Source organism: Malaya genurostris, chromosome 2, assembly GCF_030247185.1.
Source record: "Malaya genurostris strain Urasoe2022 chromosome 2, Malgen_1.1, whole genome shotgun sequence".
In the NCBI taxonomy this organism is placed as follows: Eukaryota; Metazoa; Arthropoda; class Insecta; order Diptera; family Culicidae; genus Malaya; species Malaya genurostris.
This window is the reverse complement of record NC_080571.1, coordinates 343,485,016-343,503,212: the sequence shown is the minus strand read 5'-3', so window position 1 is coordinate 343,503,212 and position 18,197 is coordinate 343,485,016. Positions and strand designations below refer to the sequence as shown.

Sequence of the window (18,197 nt, the reverse complement as noted above, 5' to 3'; positions counted from 1 at the left end):
TGAAATGTCTCATAGTCCCATAGCCTGCTATTGAATTTCATTCTGGTCCGATTTCCGGTTCCGGAGATATAGGATGATATGTACCAAAAAAGTGAAAAAAATATGCACTCACTTTTTTCAGAGATGGTTGAACCGATTCCACAAACTAAGATTCAAATAAAAGGCATTATGGTCCCATAGCTTGCTATTGAGTTTCATTTGAATGTGAATTCCGGTTCCGGAGTTACATGGTAATAAGTGAAAATTTGAGAAAAAGTTTACACTCAATTATTTCTGGAACAACTCAACCGATTTTTGCAAACTAAGATTCAAATGAAAAGTCTTATAATATCCTAAAAATTTGTGGAACATTTTATCAGGATCTGACTTCCGGTTGCGGAACTAAAGCGTGATAAGTGGAAAATTACCAATTTTATTAGTATTTTTCCACGAACGATGGTTAAAAACTGGTACGAATCCCATAAAACTGTCCGATAAATTCTTCTAGTTGGCAGAGCTTGTTAGTTTGTGGGCATGAAAACTTAATTCTTCACTACTGGTCCCCTCTTTTCCTGTTCCGAGAGCACCGAAAGTGGAGAAGAAAAACTCCTAAAACTAAATTCACTTCGATTTCTCTGCTATGCTTGAACCGATTTTCACAAATCTTGATTTGAATTAAAGTTCATACTGTCTTTAAACCTACTGTGAAATTTCATCCGGGTCCGACTTCCGGTTCCGCAGTTGCAGGGCGATGAGTGTCAAAGTTTTCAAATCGCCATGTACCGAAAGAAGAAGAAAACACAAAACGAACAAGGCGTGCTTTGTTCATGTCAATAATAATAATAATAATAATAATAATAATAATAATAATAATAATAATAATAATAATAATAATAATAATAATAATAATAATAATAATAATAATAATAATAATAATAATAATAATAATAATAATAATAATAATAATAATAATAATAATAATAATAAAAATAATAATCCTATTACATGTTTTATGCTGTTTAGCTTGAGCTTGAAAAACGTTCAAAACTGTTCCAATTTGCAAGTCATATTTGTTGGTAGCAAACGAACCAACTTCGGCTATTCCGTTTATCTGAATCCGGATTCGGAAGAATTTTAAATAGTGATCAAAAACTGCTAAAAGGATCTCACTTACTTTTCTTGGAGATGGCCAAATCGATTTTCACAAATTTATAGGTTCAAAAGAAAAGTCTTACAGTTTCATACGGAATTCCTTAATTTGTGATGATGATGGTCCCACCTCATACCCCTACAAAGGTGTGAGCAGAACGAGTTATCTAAATGATAATTAATATTTTTGCACATATCTTAACCAGTAAACAAAATAAAACGATCTGATTAATCTAGCAGGTATAGATTCTTCTTCAAAAGAACGACTGACCACAAAATAACATTCAAATATCTCGGATTTACTATCCAGGGTTAATCAAGAAAATTTCCAACCCGGGAAGATCCTTGATCACATCAGGAATCGAACCCGATATCTTTGTCAGTATCAGACAGTAATTCACCTGGCCCTTCCCGCCGGTCCAGTTCATCGCTACACACATCAGCTACGATGGAGTAACGAGACTGCGGATGAGCAGAGCCAAGCCCAATTCCATCAACAACTGTCGATCCCAATTAATCTCCCGAATCAATTCCTTAAATTATTAATCAAACCTTGCGATCAAGGTCAAGAGCAAACTTAACACACTGAATGCTAAGGCTCTTCGGCCAGTCCTGTTCGCTTTCCAAATAGTCACTACCTGCTTCGCGCGCGAGGCTCAAACGTTTGTAGATTGCTCATTATTTTTAACTCTCAAACAAACTAAAAATCCATCATCATCATACCGAACATAGTAACTTAATACGTCTCACAATAATATATATAAACAAAAAAAAATACAATCTTCGTAATACGTAAAAAAAAATAAAAAATCTAAAAAAATTGAACTAACTAACTAAATATTTGCTTACAAAGCGGACTTTATGTGTGAAATACATAACTTTTTGAACTCCACCAATGTCGCCGCGCGTTTGATCTCTCTTGGCATCGAATTGAAAAAACTTATTCCCTTGTACAACAATGAGTTTTGCGATCTGGCTAACAAAAAGCTTGGTGTTCTAGCATCAGATGCGTTTCTAGTATTGTACCTATGCAAATCAGCTCCTCTTTCAATTCGATCACACAAATATCGAGGCAACATACCATTTAAGATTTTGAAAATGAATACCATGGTTAAGTAGTAAATTCTCTGTTTCACTGAAAGCCATTGTAATGCGTTCAGTAGAAAATCTGAGGAGGTATATCTACTACATTTTAGAATTAATCGCATGATCTTATTTTGCAGTCGCTGTAATCTCAAGATTTGTGTGTTATTAGCAAGAAACAGAATGGATGGGCAAAAGTCAATGTGTGGTGAAATGACTGTTTTGTACAAAAGAATCTTACTATGGGTCGTTAAGTCATTTTTCCAACGACATAATACACCATACTTTTTGGCAATCTTCTTGATGACGTTATTGATATGAGATTTGAATGTTAACTTTTCATCAATTATGACTCCAAGATACTTCATTTCTCTAACCCGATCAATAGTTTCACCATCCATTTCCACATTGGCGTCATGACCGGTGCTAACAGAAGAAATAACCATATATTTAGTTTTCGCGACGTTTAGTTTCAGTTGCTTAAATTTTAACCATCGAACCAGCGAACTTAGATCCTCGTTTAAATGTGCAACAGCTTCATTGAAATCTTTAGCCACAATGAACAGAACAGTATCATCAGCAAACAAATTTATATCACAGAAACGTAAGACTCGCTTCATATCATTAATATACATAATAAATAGAATAGGACCTAACACACTCCCCTGAGGCACACCAAGTGAATTACCGAGGGAACTAGACACTACATCGTTAAAAACAGTCTTTTGAGATCTACCACATAAATAGTTTTCAAACCATTCATGTGTCATTCCCCCGATGCCAAAACGCTGTAATGTCTGCAACAATAAAGGTCTTGAAATTGTTTCAAAGGCTCTCTTCAGATCCAAGAACACAGCAAAAATACTCTCTTTGGCTTCGATATCCTGATTGTTCCGGTATTAGCAAACTGTTAGAGTTCAAATAGTTAATCAGCTGATCTTTAACAACAAGTTCCAGAATTTTTTCCAGCGTGTGCAACATGTTAAATTTTTTTTTTGAAAAAATCAACTTTCTGGGACATAGAAAAATTTTGATATCCCAAAGTCCCAAAAAGTCGATTTTTTCTAAACATTTTTTTTTCGAGATGACACTAAATCTCGACGTTTCATGCATTTATACGCCTTTTGGAATCAAAAATTTTTTTTGTCGTGAATACGACTTACTTTACTATGGGGTGCCTTTTCAAAATTAACCATATGGATGAATGGGCAGAACTTAATCGTGAATATTTCGACTTGTGTTAACGGAAGCAACATAATTCTTTCACCATTTCATCAAAAATATGATCAGGAGTTTAGGATAATATTATGAACAGTGTGAGATAACCACAAACAACTCAAAAATTAATTTTCTTCAAACTTTGAAAACAACGCGGAAAACCCATTACTTTTGCTTGGCTTTTTCGCGCAAGGACGACGATTTTGAGGTAGTCAGGCACATATCTTCAACTGACTGCGTACACACAAAAAAAAATTGAATAATACAGGTGACTTAATTTCTCATACGATGTAATTCATAAAGACCTAATCTTTCAAACGACGGCAAATTTCATTTGTAATGACTTAATGTTAGATTAGCTTGAATTTTACTGGTTTCGACTGTAACTTACATTCTGCTAGCAGGTGTGACTGTATACATTTAAATGCTCCTTTTATCAGCCATGCAGATGTGTGCTTCTGTGGCTCAGTCGATTAACAGACGTACTTGCGATCCAATGATTCTCGGTTCAAGTCGCGGCGGTTGCTATCAGTGTTTTTTTTATTTCAACGAATTTCATGTCATGGAGTTTTAGACACAATATTAAATGTTCTTCCACGTGAATTTGCGTGAACATTTAGACTTCGGTCGTCAGGTGGAGCAGTCGTCAATAATCAGAGCAGAACTTTTGCGTGGTATAAATCCTCAAACGCTCAGGTCGTGCTCTCATTTGGACTTCAGTCGTCAGGTGGAGCAGTCGGCAATGCTTTCATTTGGACTTTGGTCGTCAGGTGGAGCAGTCGTCAATAATGCGAGCAGACCTTTTCCGTGGTATCAAACCTCAAACGCTCAGGTCGCAGAGCCAGTTTCCCTTCGAAGAAGATCGATTACATCATCCTGTTGATGGTCGTTTGCATTGGAGCAAAATACAACGGAAAATGGACAACAATGTGAAACATTATGCAAAATCAGCCCTTCTAATGGCTCTAAATGTTACCTAAAGAACTATAAAGATTGCTTCTTTGTAAATCGAAAATGAAAATTAACAGTGTAGTGCAAATGTAAGATAATTTGATAATTTTTTTTGCAATTTTCACAGTGCTAAATTCGCAACAGTGTTTAAAATTATTTTTTTTTTTTTTTTTTTTTTTTTTTTTTATTTTTTTATTTTTTTTTTTTTGTTTTTTTTTTTGTTTTTTTTTTTTTTTTTTTTCTTTTTTTTTTTTTTTTTTTTTTTTTTTTAAATCACCCTGTATAACCTTTGTATAAGTGGTGTTCATGCCTAGTTTATTTAATTTCGTCAAGCAAATGTAGACTACATATAAATTGTTTACAATGTTCACTTACATACTACACATTATTTCTACGACAAAGCTTAGATTTGATTTGATTTTTTGACATAGTAAGGTCAAGATGTTCGCAGTATTGATTGTAATGGCGCATTATTCGATTGACTGGACTGTATTTTGCATAATTTGTTCTAGCTTGTTTTTCTAAAAATAATTTCCTGGAACGTAGTTGGCGGCTAGGTATATAAAAATTTAATTGCGATAATAATGGAGCTGATTGAATGCGTTGAGAAATAATGTCGCTGATGAAATAAAGCATTGCAAAGTCGCGGCGTTCTTTAAGTGTTTGTATATTGATAAGCATGCAGCGTGCTTCATATGATGGTAGAGGAAATGCTGTCCAGTTTAATTTACGAAGTGCATATAAAAGATATTGTTTTTGAATAGATTCGATGCGTTCTTCGTGAATAATATTGTATGGATTCCATACTAGGCTGCAATATTCCAAAATAGGTCTGACATATGTAGTGTATAATAATTTAATTGTGTATGGATCCTGAAAGCTATGACTGAAGCGTTTAATAAAGCCCAGCATGCTATTAGCTTTATTGATTATGGTATTGTAGATTACGCCTAAATCTCTTACTATTTTACATTTTTCTACAAGTTGATTTCCTAGATGTATGTTTATAGGTATAGTTTCATTTTTCCTACTGAAAGTTATTGAGTTACATTTTTTTACATTGAGTTGGAGTAGACTTTTGCAGCACCAAATGTGGAATAGATTGATTTCGTTCTGGAATATTACAGCGTCGTTGATATTTTTAATTTCCATGAAGAGTTTCATGTCGTCTGCATATATAAGCACTTTCAGATTTTTTAGTATGAAGGAAATGTCGTTTATATGTAAAATGAAAAGGAGAGGCCCTAAGTGAGAACCCTGAGGTACGCCAGAAGTTACATTAATTGGTTCAGACAGTATGTTTTGGAAGCGGACTACCTGTACACGATTCGTTAAGTATGATTTGAGCCATTCAAGAAGAGTATGTTTTATGCCATATTTTTGTAGTTTGTGTAGAAGTAAAGGTATGTCAATACGGTCGAAGGCTTTGCTAAAGTCAGTGTAAAGAGTTTCTACGTAGTTGCCAGCGTCCATTGCATTCAGAGTGAATGTCATAAATTCTAAGAGATTTGTTGTAGTTGAGCGGCCTTTAAAAAAGCCATGTTGTTTGTTTGTTATTACATTTTTAAGTTGATGAAAAAGTTTTTCGTTTACAATTTTTTCAAATAATTTTGGAATGCATGAGATAATTGCTATTCCACGGTAGTTCCGAATGTTAGATTTTGCACCAGATTTAAATATTGGTACAAGAAAGGAAGATTTCCATGCTTTAGGGAAAGTACATTTATTAAGTGATAAGTTAAAAAGTAGTTGTAGTGGTAGTGTAAGTTCTTCAGCAAGATTTTTTAAAAATATTGGTGGTATGCTGTCAGGTCCAGGCCCTTTTGAGGCGTCTAAGTTTTTCAGTGCTGTCGAAATATCATGTTCTGATAGATAGTTTACAGAGATAGAGTTGGAAAATGCAGGTATGAAAGAGAAGTATTCACGGTCACGGTCAGTTTCTGAATAAGATGTATATACTTCTTGGAAAAAATTTGCAAAGTGATTGCAGATTTCTGTACTATTTTTCCCTACATGTTCGTCGAGGTGCATTTGAGATGGAAAATTGTTGCTTTTTAGTTTAGTTTTCGTGTAGTTAAAAAAGTTCTTAGGGCAAGTCTTTATTTCGTTTTCAATTTTGCGGTTGTATTCTTCGTGTGCTGTGTTAATGGCTATTTTGAGTTGATTGCATAGATTTAAGTAATTTTGAAGATGGGCGTCACTTTTTTCTTGTTTGTAAGTTTTGTGCGCTTTTTGTTTCCTATTTTTCAAATGTTTTAGTTGTGAATTGAACCATACAGGTAATTTGCTGTTATGATTTTTTCTTCTTCTTTTCATGGGCAAAGTTTCGGATAATATTTTGTTTATAATGTGATAGAATTTGTTTATTTCGACGTCGACATTTCCTTCTGTACTCAGTATGTTCCGCCAATAACTTATAATAACTTAGTCTACACTTGACTTTTTCAAAGTCAATTTTATTGTATTCCGGCACTTCCTCATATTCCAAGTCGTAGGGAAGGGATGCATTGTGTGTAAATAATGAATATTCAATTGCGGTGTGAAATGCTTCATTTTTCCATAATGGCAGGTTTGATGCATTCACACAAAAGTCTTCTGTGCAATTTGTGAAAAGAAGGTCTAAATATGCGTTTTGTTGATTTTTTACGGAGTTTACTTGATGTAGGCCAAAATTAGAAATTTTGTCGAAAAAGTAATGCAATGTTGGGTTTTCTCCTACGACTGGAAGTAAGATTGATTCATTTTCAATGTCAGAAATGAAGTCCGCATTACGTTGATTGAAGTCGCCAAAAATATGAAGCTTTACTTCAGGTTCCATATTCGAAATAATTGTGTCTAAAGATTGAAAGAATAATTCAAAAGAGAATTTGTTCGCATTTTCGGCTGGGAAGTAGACAGAGCAGTAAATATGTTCTTCTCCCAATATTGAGACTTTGGCCCATACATGCTCAAATTCTTTATATTTAGGAGTAATAATTTCTTCAGAAGTAAAGCAAGAGTTTATGGCTATGAGGACTCCACCTCCAGATTTTTTCTGACAGAGAGATAAATTTCGGTCGTGCCGGAATACGTTAAAATTATTTCCAAATACTTCTTCGCTTCTAACACTTTCATCCCAGCTGCTTTCAGTTCCAAGGATTACGTCGAAAGAGGAGGTTATTAAATTTTGATGAATTTCTTTCATTTTGGCCGGGCTTTTCATGCGGTTGAAATTTTGGCAATAGACCAAAATTTCAGTCACATTTTGTCTATGAAGCGAAGAAGTTTTTGAGAATTCTGAAATACTTACATTACTAATTCCTGTTTCTATTCCTTCGTCAGAGGGCGTCGTTATTTCCGAAAATTCGGCCTTGTAAAATTGTGTTCGGCTTCCCGGATTAGTTGGAGTCGGCGGATGTGTTCACTTGTCAAAAATTTCCCATAAGAGTCCAGGTCGGCCTGCGCTTCCTTAGGTTCCATTCCATATTCCTGATGCACTTCGATGAAGATTCGTAGGAGGTGGTCAGGTGTTGTTGGAAGGCCTTCTGATGCTAATAGCATTTTTATACTAGTTGGTGTCATACCCTCGATGCATACTGTAGGTTGTTGGTTTATATCCAATCAGTGTTTAATATCTTAGAGAATTATACAATTCGGCCCTTCTGCGATGCCAGAAATTATTCCCGTACAGCATTTTGATAGTTTCTTTTACTAAAATATGGAAATCCGAAATGAAATAATCGACATAAAAATTCTCTACGGTGGCAATTAGAACCATAATTTTATACCCAAAGAATTATGCGAAATTTTACTTCATTATACTGTATACGGCCCATTTTTCAACCAGTTGTAGTTTGTAGTAAACTTTCTGCTGATTTGCTATATAAAATGCATAGCACCGACTCAGACAGTTAGCGGTATCCATCGGAATTTGAACTCAACTTGTCATTCTTCATCACAAACGCTTTCATGAAAGGTTCTTTTCAGTACCACCATTATTTTATCATAAAGAACAATACCGGTTATTTCGTAATATTTATGTGTCAGAATGTTTAATGTAACTAATCTGTATTGTAGTTTAAGTGTATCGTTTCATATTCTAGTAGTGTAAAAGGGCTAAAAGGTTTATTTTAGAACCACCATTACTTTATCATAAATAACTATGCTGGTTATTTCGTAATATTTAATTGTATGTCAGAATGTTTAATGTAACTAATCTGTACTGTAGTTTAGGTGTATCGTTTCAAATTTTAGTAGTGTAAAAGGCAAAACTTGAACAATTCACACAATTGATCAACTAATTGATATTCGAAAGTATAAAGAAAGAGTGTCAGTTTTATTCGTATTCACGACATCCGGTTATGTCTCTGACATTACACACCTGTACTTTTTCGATTTCGAAAATTTCATGTACTCCCCCCTATGGTGATTTTTCAAGATATATGAAAATTCCACTAAGTGGACTAAGAAGGTTTCTTTCACTCTTCTTATACAAATAGGCAATGCAAATGTCAAGCACTAGCTTGGAAAAATAATGCTGACTGTGTGACATAAACACTGAAATTAGCATTTTGTCAATATTAGCATTTTTGATAATTTCTTTCAATGAAGTGTGCAAATCTGCAATGGAATAACCGACCTTTAAATTCTATATTTTGCTATTTTTGTGGCCTTTGGGACCACGCATTCGTGAAAAACGCTACAAACGAAATCATTTAAAAAGAAAGCTTTTAACCAAGATTGGTTCAGTTTGGAATAAATCGACATTGCAAAGAGATGTGTTGCGATTCTTTCGCAAAACCAGTTTTGCTTCAAACAAGAGCGATCGCGCCATTAATGATAGTGTTATAATCCGCAATTACGGTCAAATCATTTAGTTTCCAACCATTTTCAGTTATTTGATTTTGCTTCATATACATTAGTTTGACTTTATAAAATCGATTTTCAATCAGAATAAGTGTCGTCATTGATCTATACGACGTCCAACAATTCATGGTTGCTACGATTCGGTACGGGAAGGGCACACAGGCATGTGTCAGATTTACTTTGTGCGCCGTTCGCCAAACGAGAGGCCACCGATTTGTTAGGAATTTTGCTCGTGGAAATAAATGTCAACTGTGTCCGTTCAAAATAATAGTTTTCCTTATGCAGAAATGTGGCGAAAATTCCTAGTAATGGTAATTCGAACCAAACTCTACGTTATCCAGCAAAGTTGCACCAGAAATTACTGATACCATCATACGGATACGGTTCGGTTATTCGGCTCTTTCATTGCTCTACATTCCTTTTTTCAAATATTTGACCCTCGCCGGACTTACAACTCTGCTGAACTGAATCATGCAATCGTATTGTGTCTAGTTTGAGTGACAGAGCAGTGGAAAACCATTTAAAAGCCGCTATTCTGGAAACCGGAACTAACGTTGCTCATTTCCCCGAACATGTTGCCCTTTATTCCAACGAATCGGTGGTAGTTTCAACTGCTGTTTGTGTGTCTAGGATATGAGCTCTACGATCCACCCTCTTTTTCGAGGAAACCAACCACGCGATGCCAGTCGTCCCGACGAATGCAATTTCTCATCAATCGGTCGGTTTACGTCAACGAACACCTACATGCGAGGATGGCAGGAGAATTAATCCTCGTTAAGGCAATTCCGAAGTGTGCTTGGAACCGGCTGTCTTGCCGGTTAAATGGTAACCTGTTTTCATTAGTTTATATTATGAATTTGAAAACTGCCGCATTTCTTTGGTTTTTTTACGGTTCTTCGTTAAACATTTTTGAATCGATTTATTCGTTAGTGGCCAAGGTCAACGCATTCCAACCGAAGTCAAGTTCCTCAGTGCTAACCCATTTTTTAGGCGGGGTCTTTTTTTTTTCAATGCCATTCGACATTATCATTACGGTGTTATCGCGTTTATTTTTTTTTTCATAATTTGCCGATGGCCAACGAAAGCAAAAAGGATTTTTCTGTTTGTTGCTCTATTTTTTCGCCTCTGTGCTCTAGAAAGCATTCGGTTCCGGTTTGTTGGATTCAATTGTCTTCGATTAACGATTCCGAGTGCACGCCTAGTTCCGTTCGGTGAAAAAAGGATTTTAACGACGGCTGGATGAGTGGGTGTTGTCGCGATGAGATGATGATTTAGCTGGAAACTGTGTTATTTTTCCGGAAAATCATAATATTGGTTCGAAGGAATGTTACTTAACGACAGTAAAGGTTCATGGTTTTTCTGAAAATTAAGTGACAATTGAATCATTTTGTGAAATCTGTGATTGTGTAAAATCATTGTGAAACGTTGTATATAAAAAGGTTATTTTTGTCTCCCACGAATTGTTCGTCGAAGGAACATCATTTTCTTTTTCTGGTACATAAATTACAACATTATGATGGCATTTTTATACCTCTGTGCACATCGGCAACATCGTTTCATTTTTTCGCTGTTCCGGTATTTGCTGGCCATAGCATATCAATTCCTTACATTCGTGTGCAGAACATCAGCTGTCAGTTCTAGTGCTCAGCAGTTGTGTATGGTTGACACGCTATCCATGTACATACATACGACGCGAAATACGAAACGGCTGCAGACCTCCCAACATTCCAGAATGTGTGGAAGGTCATGCAGGACCCGCTCGCGTCCCCCATCGACAATAAATCCAAAACCTGATCGATAAGATGTGTGCTTGGGTGAAGCAAACAGTTGTGTTAGAACAAACCAATTGAGCAGCAGTTCCCCGTTAGGGAACTGACAAACCTCCACCGAATGTGCTGTAGTAGTAGCGATTAGAACCGGTTGCACGCGTGCAGTAAATTAGCACTAAACCACCGAAAAAGCTCACGTGGGAGATTCTATCTGCCGCCTCGCGCTTTAGTGATTGATGATTGTGCTAACCTCTTTGCTTCTTTCTTATCTTGCCGTTTCCCAGTGTAAATCTCCCACGCGTCACTGCACAATTGGAGAAACTGATGGGAACCAACGTGGTGCGGCTAACGGACCGGAAGTACATGCAGGATCTGCAACGACGCATTCAGGAAGATTATAATGTCACCCTGGAGAAGCGCATCCAAGAAAGGGAGGTAAGTTTTTTGATACCCGAAGGGAAGTCTTATAGTGGAAAATTTGGGCACCGCAAAAATCACAATCATTTTCCGATAAAAAAAATCGTAACACCATAACTCAAGCTCTGTTAGTCCGTTTTCATGGCTGCTGTACCTTACGAATTGGCGAACGTAAATCACAATTTTGCGCGTTGCAAAATTCCTGTAGAAGCATATTCCATACTACGAAGAAACAGTGATGATACTGCTCCAGACGATCATTAATTATTTACTAGAAATTGTGGCGATGCATCTTCCTTCCAGTATTTCCCGTACTTAATCAATATTATGTACAGAACAAACCTGTTTCTTTCACGCCAGACAATCACCGGCTTGTTTTAGTTGCTGTGTAATTGACCTAAGGCGTCATCCATACATTATGTCACGCTAAAATGCTGAAGATTTAACCCATTCCCCCCTCTCGTCACCATTAGTCACGAATTTTTAAACCATCTTCAACCCTCCCCCCCTGTATTAACATTTCACGTTAAAGAGAAAATAATTATTTTTATTGCACATTAGTATAACGTTTACAAATGAATTCAACTGCATTTGTCTTCCCACGGAATTCGAAGGTGGTTTTGAATTGTGATAATAGGGAATTTTTTTTATTTTTTTTATTTATTTATTTATTTATTTCGTCAAGCAAATGTAGACTACATATAAATTGTTTACAATGTTCACTTACATACTACGCATTATTTCTACGACAAAGCTCAGATTTGATTTTTTGACATAGTAAGGTCAAGATGTTCGCAGTATTGATTGTAATGGCGCATTATTCGATTGACTGGACTGTATTTTGCATAATTTGTTCTAGTGTTTCTTTCTAAAAATAATTTCCTGGTTCGTAATTGACGGCTAGGTGTATAAAAATTTAATTGCGATAATAATGGAGCTGATTGAATGCGTTGAGAAATAATGTCGCTGATAAAATAAAGCATTGCAAAGTCGCGGCGTTCTTTAAGTGTTTGTATATTGATGAGCATGCAGCGTGCTTCATATGATGGTAGAGGAAATGCTGTCCAGTTTAATTTACGAAGTGCATATAAAAGAAATTATTTTTGAATAGATTCGATGCGTTCTTCGTGAATAATATTATATAGATTCCATACTAGGCTTCAATATTCCAAAATAGGTCTGACATATGTAGTGTATAATAATTTAATTGTGTATGGGTCCTGAAAGTTATGACTGAAGCGTTTAATAAAGCCCAGCATGCTATTAGCTTTATTGATTATGGTATTGTAGATTACGCCTAAATCTCTTACTATTTTACATTTTTCTACAAGTTGATTTCCTAGATGTATGTTTATAGGTATAGTTTCATTTTTCCTACTGAAAGTTATTGAGTTACATTTTTTTACATTGAGTTGGAGTAGACTTTTGCAGCACCAAATGTGGAATAGATTGATTTCGTTCTGGAATATTACAGCGTCGTTAATATTTTTAATTTCCATGAAGAGTTTCATGTCGTCTGCATATATAAGCACTTTCAGATTTTTGAGTATGAAGGAAATGTCGTTTATATGTAAAATGAAAAGGACAGGCCCTAAGTGAGAACCCTGAGGAACGCCAGAAGTTACATTAATTGGTTCAGACAAAATGTTTTGGAAGCGGACTACCTGTACACGATTCGTTAAGTATGATTTAAGCCATTCCAGAAGAGTATGTTTTATGCCATATTTTTGTAGTTTGTGTAGAAGTAAAGGTATGTCAATACGGTCGAAGGCTTTGCTAAAGTCAGTGTAAAGAGTTTCTACGTAGTTGCCGGCGTCCATTGCATTCAGAGTGAATGTCATAAATTCTAAAAGATTTGTTGTAGTTGAGCGGCCTTTAAAAAAGCCATGTTGCTTGTTTGTTATTACATTTTTAAGTTGATGAAAAAGTTTTTCGTTTACAATTTTTTCAAATAATTTTGGAATGCTTGAGATAATGGCTATTCCACGGTAGTTCCGAATGTTATATTTTGCACCAGATTTAAATATTGGTACAAGAAAGGAAGATTTCCATGCTTTAGGAAAAGTACATTTATTAAGTGATAAGTTAAAAAGTAGTTGTAGTGGTAGTGTAAGTTCTTCAGCAAATTTTTTAAAAATATTGGTAAACTGTCAGGTCCAGGCCCTTTTGAGGCGTCTAAGTTTTTCAGTGCTGTCGAAATGTCATGTTCTGATAGATAGTTTACAGAGATGGAGTTGGAAAATGCAGGTATGAAAGAGAAGTATTCACGGTCACGGTCAGTTTCTTAATAAGATGTATATACTTCTTGGAAAAAATTTGCAAAGTGATTGCAGATTTCTGTACTATTTTTCCCTACATGTTCGTCGAGGTGCATTTGAGATGGAAAATTGTTGCTTTTTAGTTTAGTTTTTGTGTAGTTAAAAAAGTTCTTAGGGCAAGTCTTTATTTCGTTTTCAATTTTGCGGTTATATTCTTCATGTGCTGTGTTAATGGCTATTTTAAGTTGATTGAATAGATTTAAGTAATTTTGAAGATGAGCGTCACTTTTTTCTTGTTTGTAAGTTTTGTGTGCTTTTTGTTTCCTATTTTTCAAATGTTTTAGTTGTGAATTGAACCATACAGGTAATTTGCTGTTATGATTTTTTCTTCTTCTTTTTATGGGCAAAGTTTCGGATAATATTTTGTTTATAATGTGATAGAATTTGTTTACTTCGACGTCGACATTTCCTTCTGTACTCAGCATGTTCCGCCAATTTATTATACTTAGTCTACACTTGACTTCTTCAAAGTCAATTTTATTGTATTCCGGCACTTCCTCATATTCCAAGTCGTAGGGAAGGGATGCATTGTGTGTAAATAATGAATATTCAATTGCGGTGTGAAATGCTTCATTTTTTCATAATGGCAGGTTTGTTGCGTTCACATAAAAGTCTTCTGTGCAGTTTGTGAAAAGAAGGTCTAAATATGCGTTTTGTTGATTTTTTACGGAGTTTACTTGATGTAGGTCAAAATTAGAAATTTTGTCGAAAAAGTAGTGCAATGTTTCGTTTTCTCCAACGACTGGGAGTAAGATTGATTCATTTTCAATGTCAGAAATGAAGTCCGCATTACGTTGATTGAAGTCACCAAAAATATGTAGCTTTACTTCGGGTTCCATATTCGAAATAATTGTGTCTAAAGATTGAAAGAATAATTCAAAAGAGAATTTGTTCGCATTTTCGGGTGGGAAGTAGACAGAGCAGTAAATATGTTCTTCTCCCAATATTGAGACTTTGGCCCATACATGCTCAAATTCTTTATATTTATGGCAAGAGTTTATGGCTATGAGGACTCCACCTCCAGATTTTTTCTGACAGAGAGATAAATTTCGGTCGTGCCGGAATACGTTAAAATTATTTCCAAATACTGCTTCGCTTCTAACACTTTCATCCCAGCTGCTTTCAGTTCCAAGGATTACGTCGAAAGAGGAGGTTATTAAATTTTGATGAATTTCTTTCATTTTGGCCGGGCTTTTCATGCGGTTGAAATTTTGGCAATAGACCAAAATTTCAGTCACATTTTGTCTATGAAGCGAAGAAGTTTTTGAGAATTCTGAAATACTTACATTACTAATTCCTGTTTCTATTCCTTCGTCAGAGGGCGTCGTTATTTCCGAAAATTCGGCCTTGTAAAATTGTGTTCGGCTTCCCGGATTAGTTGGAGTCGGCGGATGTGTTCACTTGTCAAAAATTTCCCATAAGAGTCCAGGTCGGCCTGCGCTTCCTTAGGTTTCATTCCATATTCCTGATGCACTTCGATGAAGATTCTTAGGAGGTGGTCAGGTGTTGTTGGAAGGCCTTCTGATGCTAATAGCATTTTTATACTAGTTGGTGTCATACCCTCGATGCATACTGTAGGTTGTTGATTTTTCATGTATGACAAATACAGACGGACGACGTGCATTATTTTCGGGTCACGAAGTCTTGCTTTCAAGAAGCGTTCGTCGCCATTTGCAGATTGTGAAGTAAGACGTACAATTGGAGGACGCATTGGATCAATTTCAAATTGGCTGTCTGTACTTATGTCCTGTGATACTGTAGATGTATTTATGTTCTGTGATATTGAAGATGTGTTCACATAATTAGTGGATGGTGCAGCTTCGATGTCATTACTTCCTAAGACCGGAGTAGTGTTGTTTTGAATACTTCTTGTTCCTTTGTAAGGGTTGATGGTTTCACCTTTTTGAAAACTTATGAATTTTGAGGCAATATCTGCACCTGGATGCCCGGATTGATCATCCCTCCCGTGGTTGGTGGGCTGGGACGGTATTGCAAACATTATCAGATACAATCAATTACAGTTAAGCTACGATCAGACTAGCCAGTTTATCTGTCACAGTTTATCTGCCACAGACCAGTAATTTTTCGGCAGTTTATATTTGGTCTGGCAATGTGATCACACTATTTACATTTAAATGACTGAAACAGTCAAGTTTGACTGCCGACAGTCAATATTTTGGCAGTTGTTATGTTTGACTGTGACAGACTTTTTGAGCATGTCTGTGTTGTGATTACATTGATCAGACAAATCAAACTGGTTACAGACTTAAATTTAGGGAGTGGGCTGTTCATTGCAGTTTTTCTGCACAAAGTGATCACATTGGAAAAAAGTTTGCGGGGCAGAGAACTTTTCACGGAATATTGCATTATGATAAAATATCGATCTGGTCTCACAAACGGAAGTTCGTTGCGTTGCTACTTGGTGTGTTTGGAAGCAATTAAAGACGGAGTATAAATGTGCTTTGGTTTTTTTTAACTTTTTTATAAATATCAAAAATAGGTATAGAAATCGCTCAAACTTTAGAAAAATTTTCCGAGGCCCAGAGACGCATAGTGGATTGGTTATTATTTTAGATAATTTCAAACACTGAACTTTTCCACAGTTTTTAAAAATATGAAACCGAAGCTCTTCGATGTATCTAAAAATCATTTATTAACCAAGTATGAAGTGAGCATGTTTTTGATAAAATGAAACGTTTATTTTGAATGAGAAAATAAAAAAAAATAGTCCAAATAGTGACCATCTTTCTGGCAATTTGTGGATACCTTGAGAATCAGACATCCCATTTTCGACTTTTTCGTAGGAATTGAAATGGTGCAAAGTCAATGCGTGGCTATTCGATGAAAACAAATGGTAGTTATTTCATTTAAATTCATATTTGTTTTCCTTACTTTTTTTTATCTCTGAATGATTTACATTTCAAGTGATTGTATAATAAAATATTTCATCTTTGTTATAGTACTTTGGTTGTTCTGTTTCTTATTTCCTATCTGTATCTTGGTGTTCACTGATTTAGTGTCATTTGATACAAATAGTATTCGGAAATAAATGAATACGATGGTGAGGGAGAAGCTCCCAGTCAAGTGCTTTGATTGTATCCTTCCTGAACTTTGAAACTGATTTTGATTAGACTCTGCAGTATTTTGCTTCAAATGCAAGCATAATTCTAATGCTTTCCCCAAATCATCTCTTTCTAATACAAAATTCGACCATTTTTAAATGATGGAAATATACGATGTTGTTTGTTCTATGACTATGATGTATATTTGATATGTTTAGCAGATGTCATAACAACATGAAAATTGAGATTCTTTCACATCACATGTTCATTATCTACACGTTTGTGTCTTAACGCTCAAATCATACGGGTATATCTTCTATTACTAAAAAATCCAGAGTGGCATCGAGATCGAACGCGTGAAAAAATATGTTTCGCAATTGTTAAGTATTTTTCACGCAACAAATACATTTTCAATAAATTGTGAATGGAGTGGCAGATTCAAATATCAAATGCAATGAAAATCCATAGATTCATCCTATCTCCGTAAATATGACAATTAAAGAGTTGAATTTTTTTGAAGGATTTCTCTTCAGTCCAAGCTCTTTCAAATGTGGTTTAACGGTATGAATTCGCTTTGGGGCAGAGTTCAAATTTGGACAGATCCACAATTTCATTATCAAACGCTTTGTAATCAATTCAATTATCGAACCAATGAACGAACGATACGCTATTGGAAATTCTGTAAATATTTACAAAATCTAGAAAAAAAATTTCAAATAAGTACATTCTCTGTTACCGTTCAGCATTTTTTAATTTGGAGTAGTTAATATTTTTTTTCATTAATTCATTATTTAATTTTTCTTAATTATTTCATCCAAGTACAAAGCAAAACGTTCCAGTACTATGCTTCTGGAGATTCATTGCACTTTATCGTGAAGGAGGAGCTCGGAAAATTCAGTAGTAATTTCTATTAGGAATTCTACGAAATATGCGATAAGCTTCATTATTTCGACCGGAAATGACGACATTGACAACGCGGTTCGGTGAGAAGTTAGTACACGTGGTTGAGAGATAGAATTGGGGTCCAATACTTGTTAAACGATTTCGATCGATTTTAAGTACTTTTTTGTGAAATAAATAATATTTGTGTATAAAACGAAAGAGCCACATCATCATATACAAAGAGCCTTGGGCTATTCCCGGCTTCCTGTTCCTGAAATAGTGGTAATATACTCCAAAATGGAACTCACTCACATTTCGTAGAGGTCGTTTGACCGATATTTATAAATTTAGGTTCAAATAAAAGGCCAAAACTCCTGAGCTTCTGAGCTTTGCGCGGATGCAAGTGTTTAAAATCTCATTTTTGTCATTTCTAAAATTATAAGTACAGGGTCCGGCACTCGAAGTGTAACCAATTAAAAAGGCCATAAATTCAGTTTGGAAAATTACTTTTACTTAATTCAAAG

At 35.3% G+C, this 18,197-nt stretch overlaps 1 protein-coding gene across 3 annotated transcripts in view; it reads left to right on the top strand.

The window, feature by feature from the left end:
* The window catches only part of LOC131431891 (uncharacterized), a 161,907-nt gene that overhangs the window by 84,509 nt on the left and 59,201 nt on the right, over positions 1-18,197 (top strand). For all 3 annotated transcript variants that reach the window (XM_058597839.1, XM_058597840.1, XM_058597841.1), the window contains one exon: positions 11,279-11,429. In XM_058597839.1, coding sequence (XP_058453822.1) covers positions 11,279-11,429 — 151 coding nt within the window. The remainder of the gene's footprint in view (positions 1-11,278; positions 11,430-18,197) is intronic.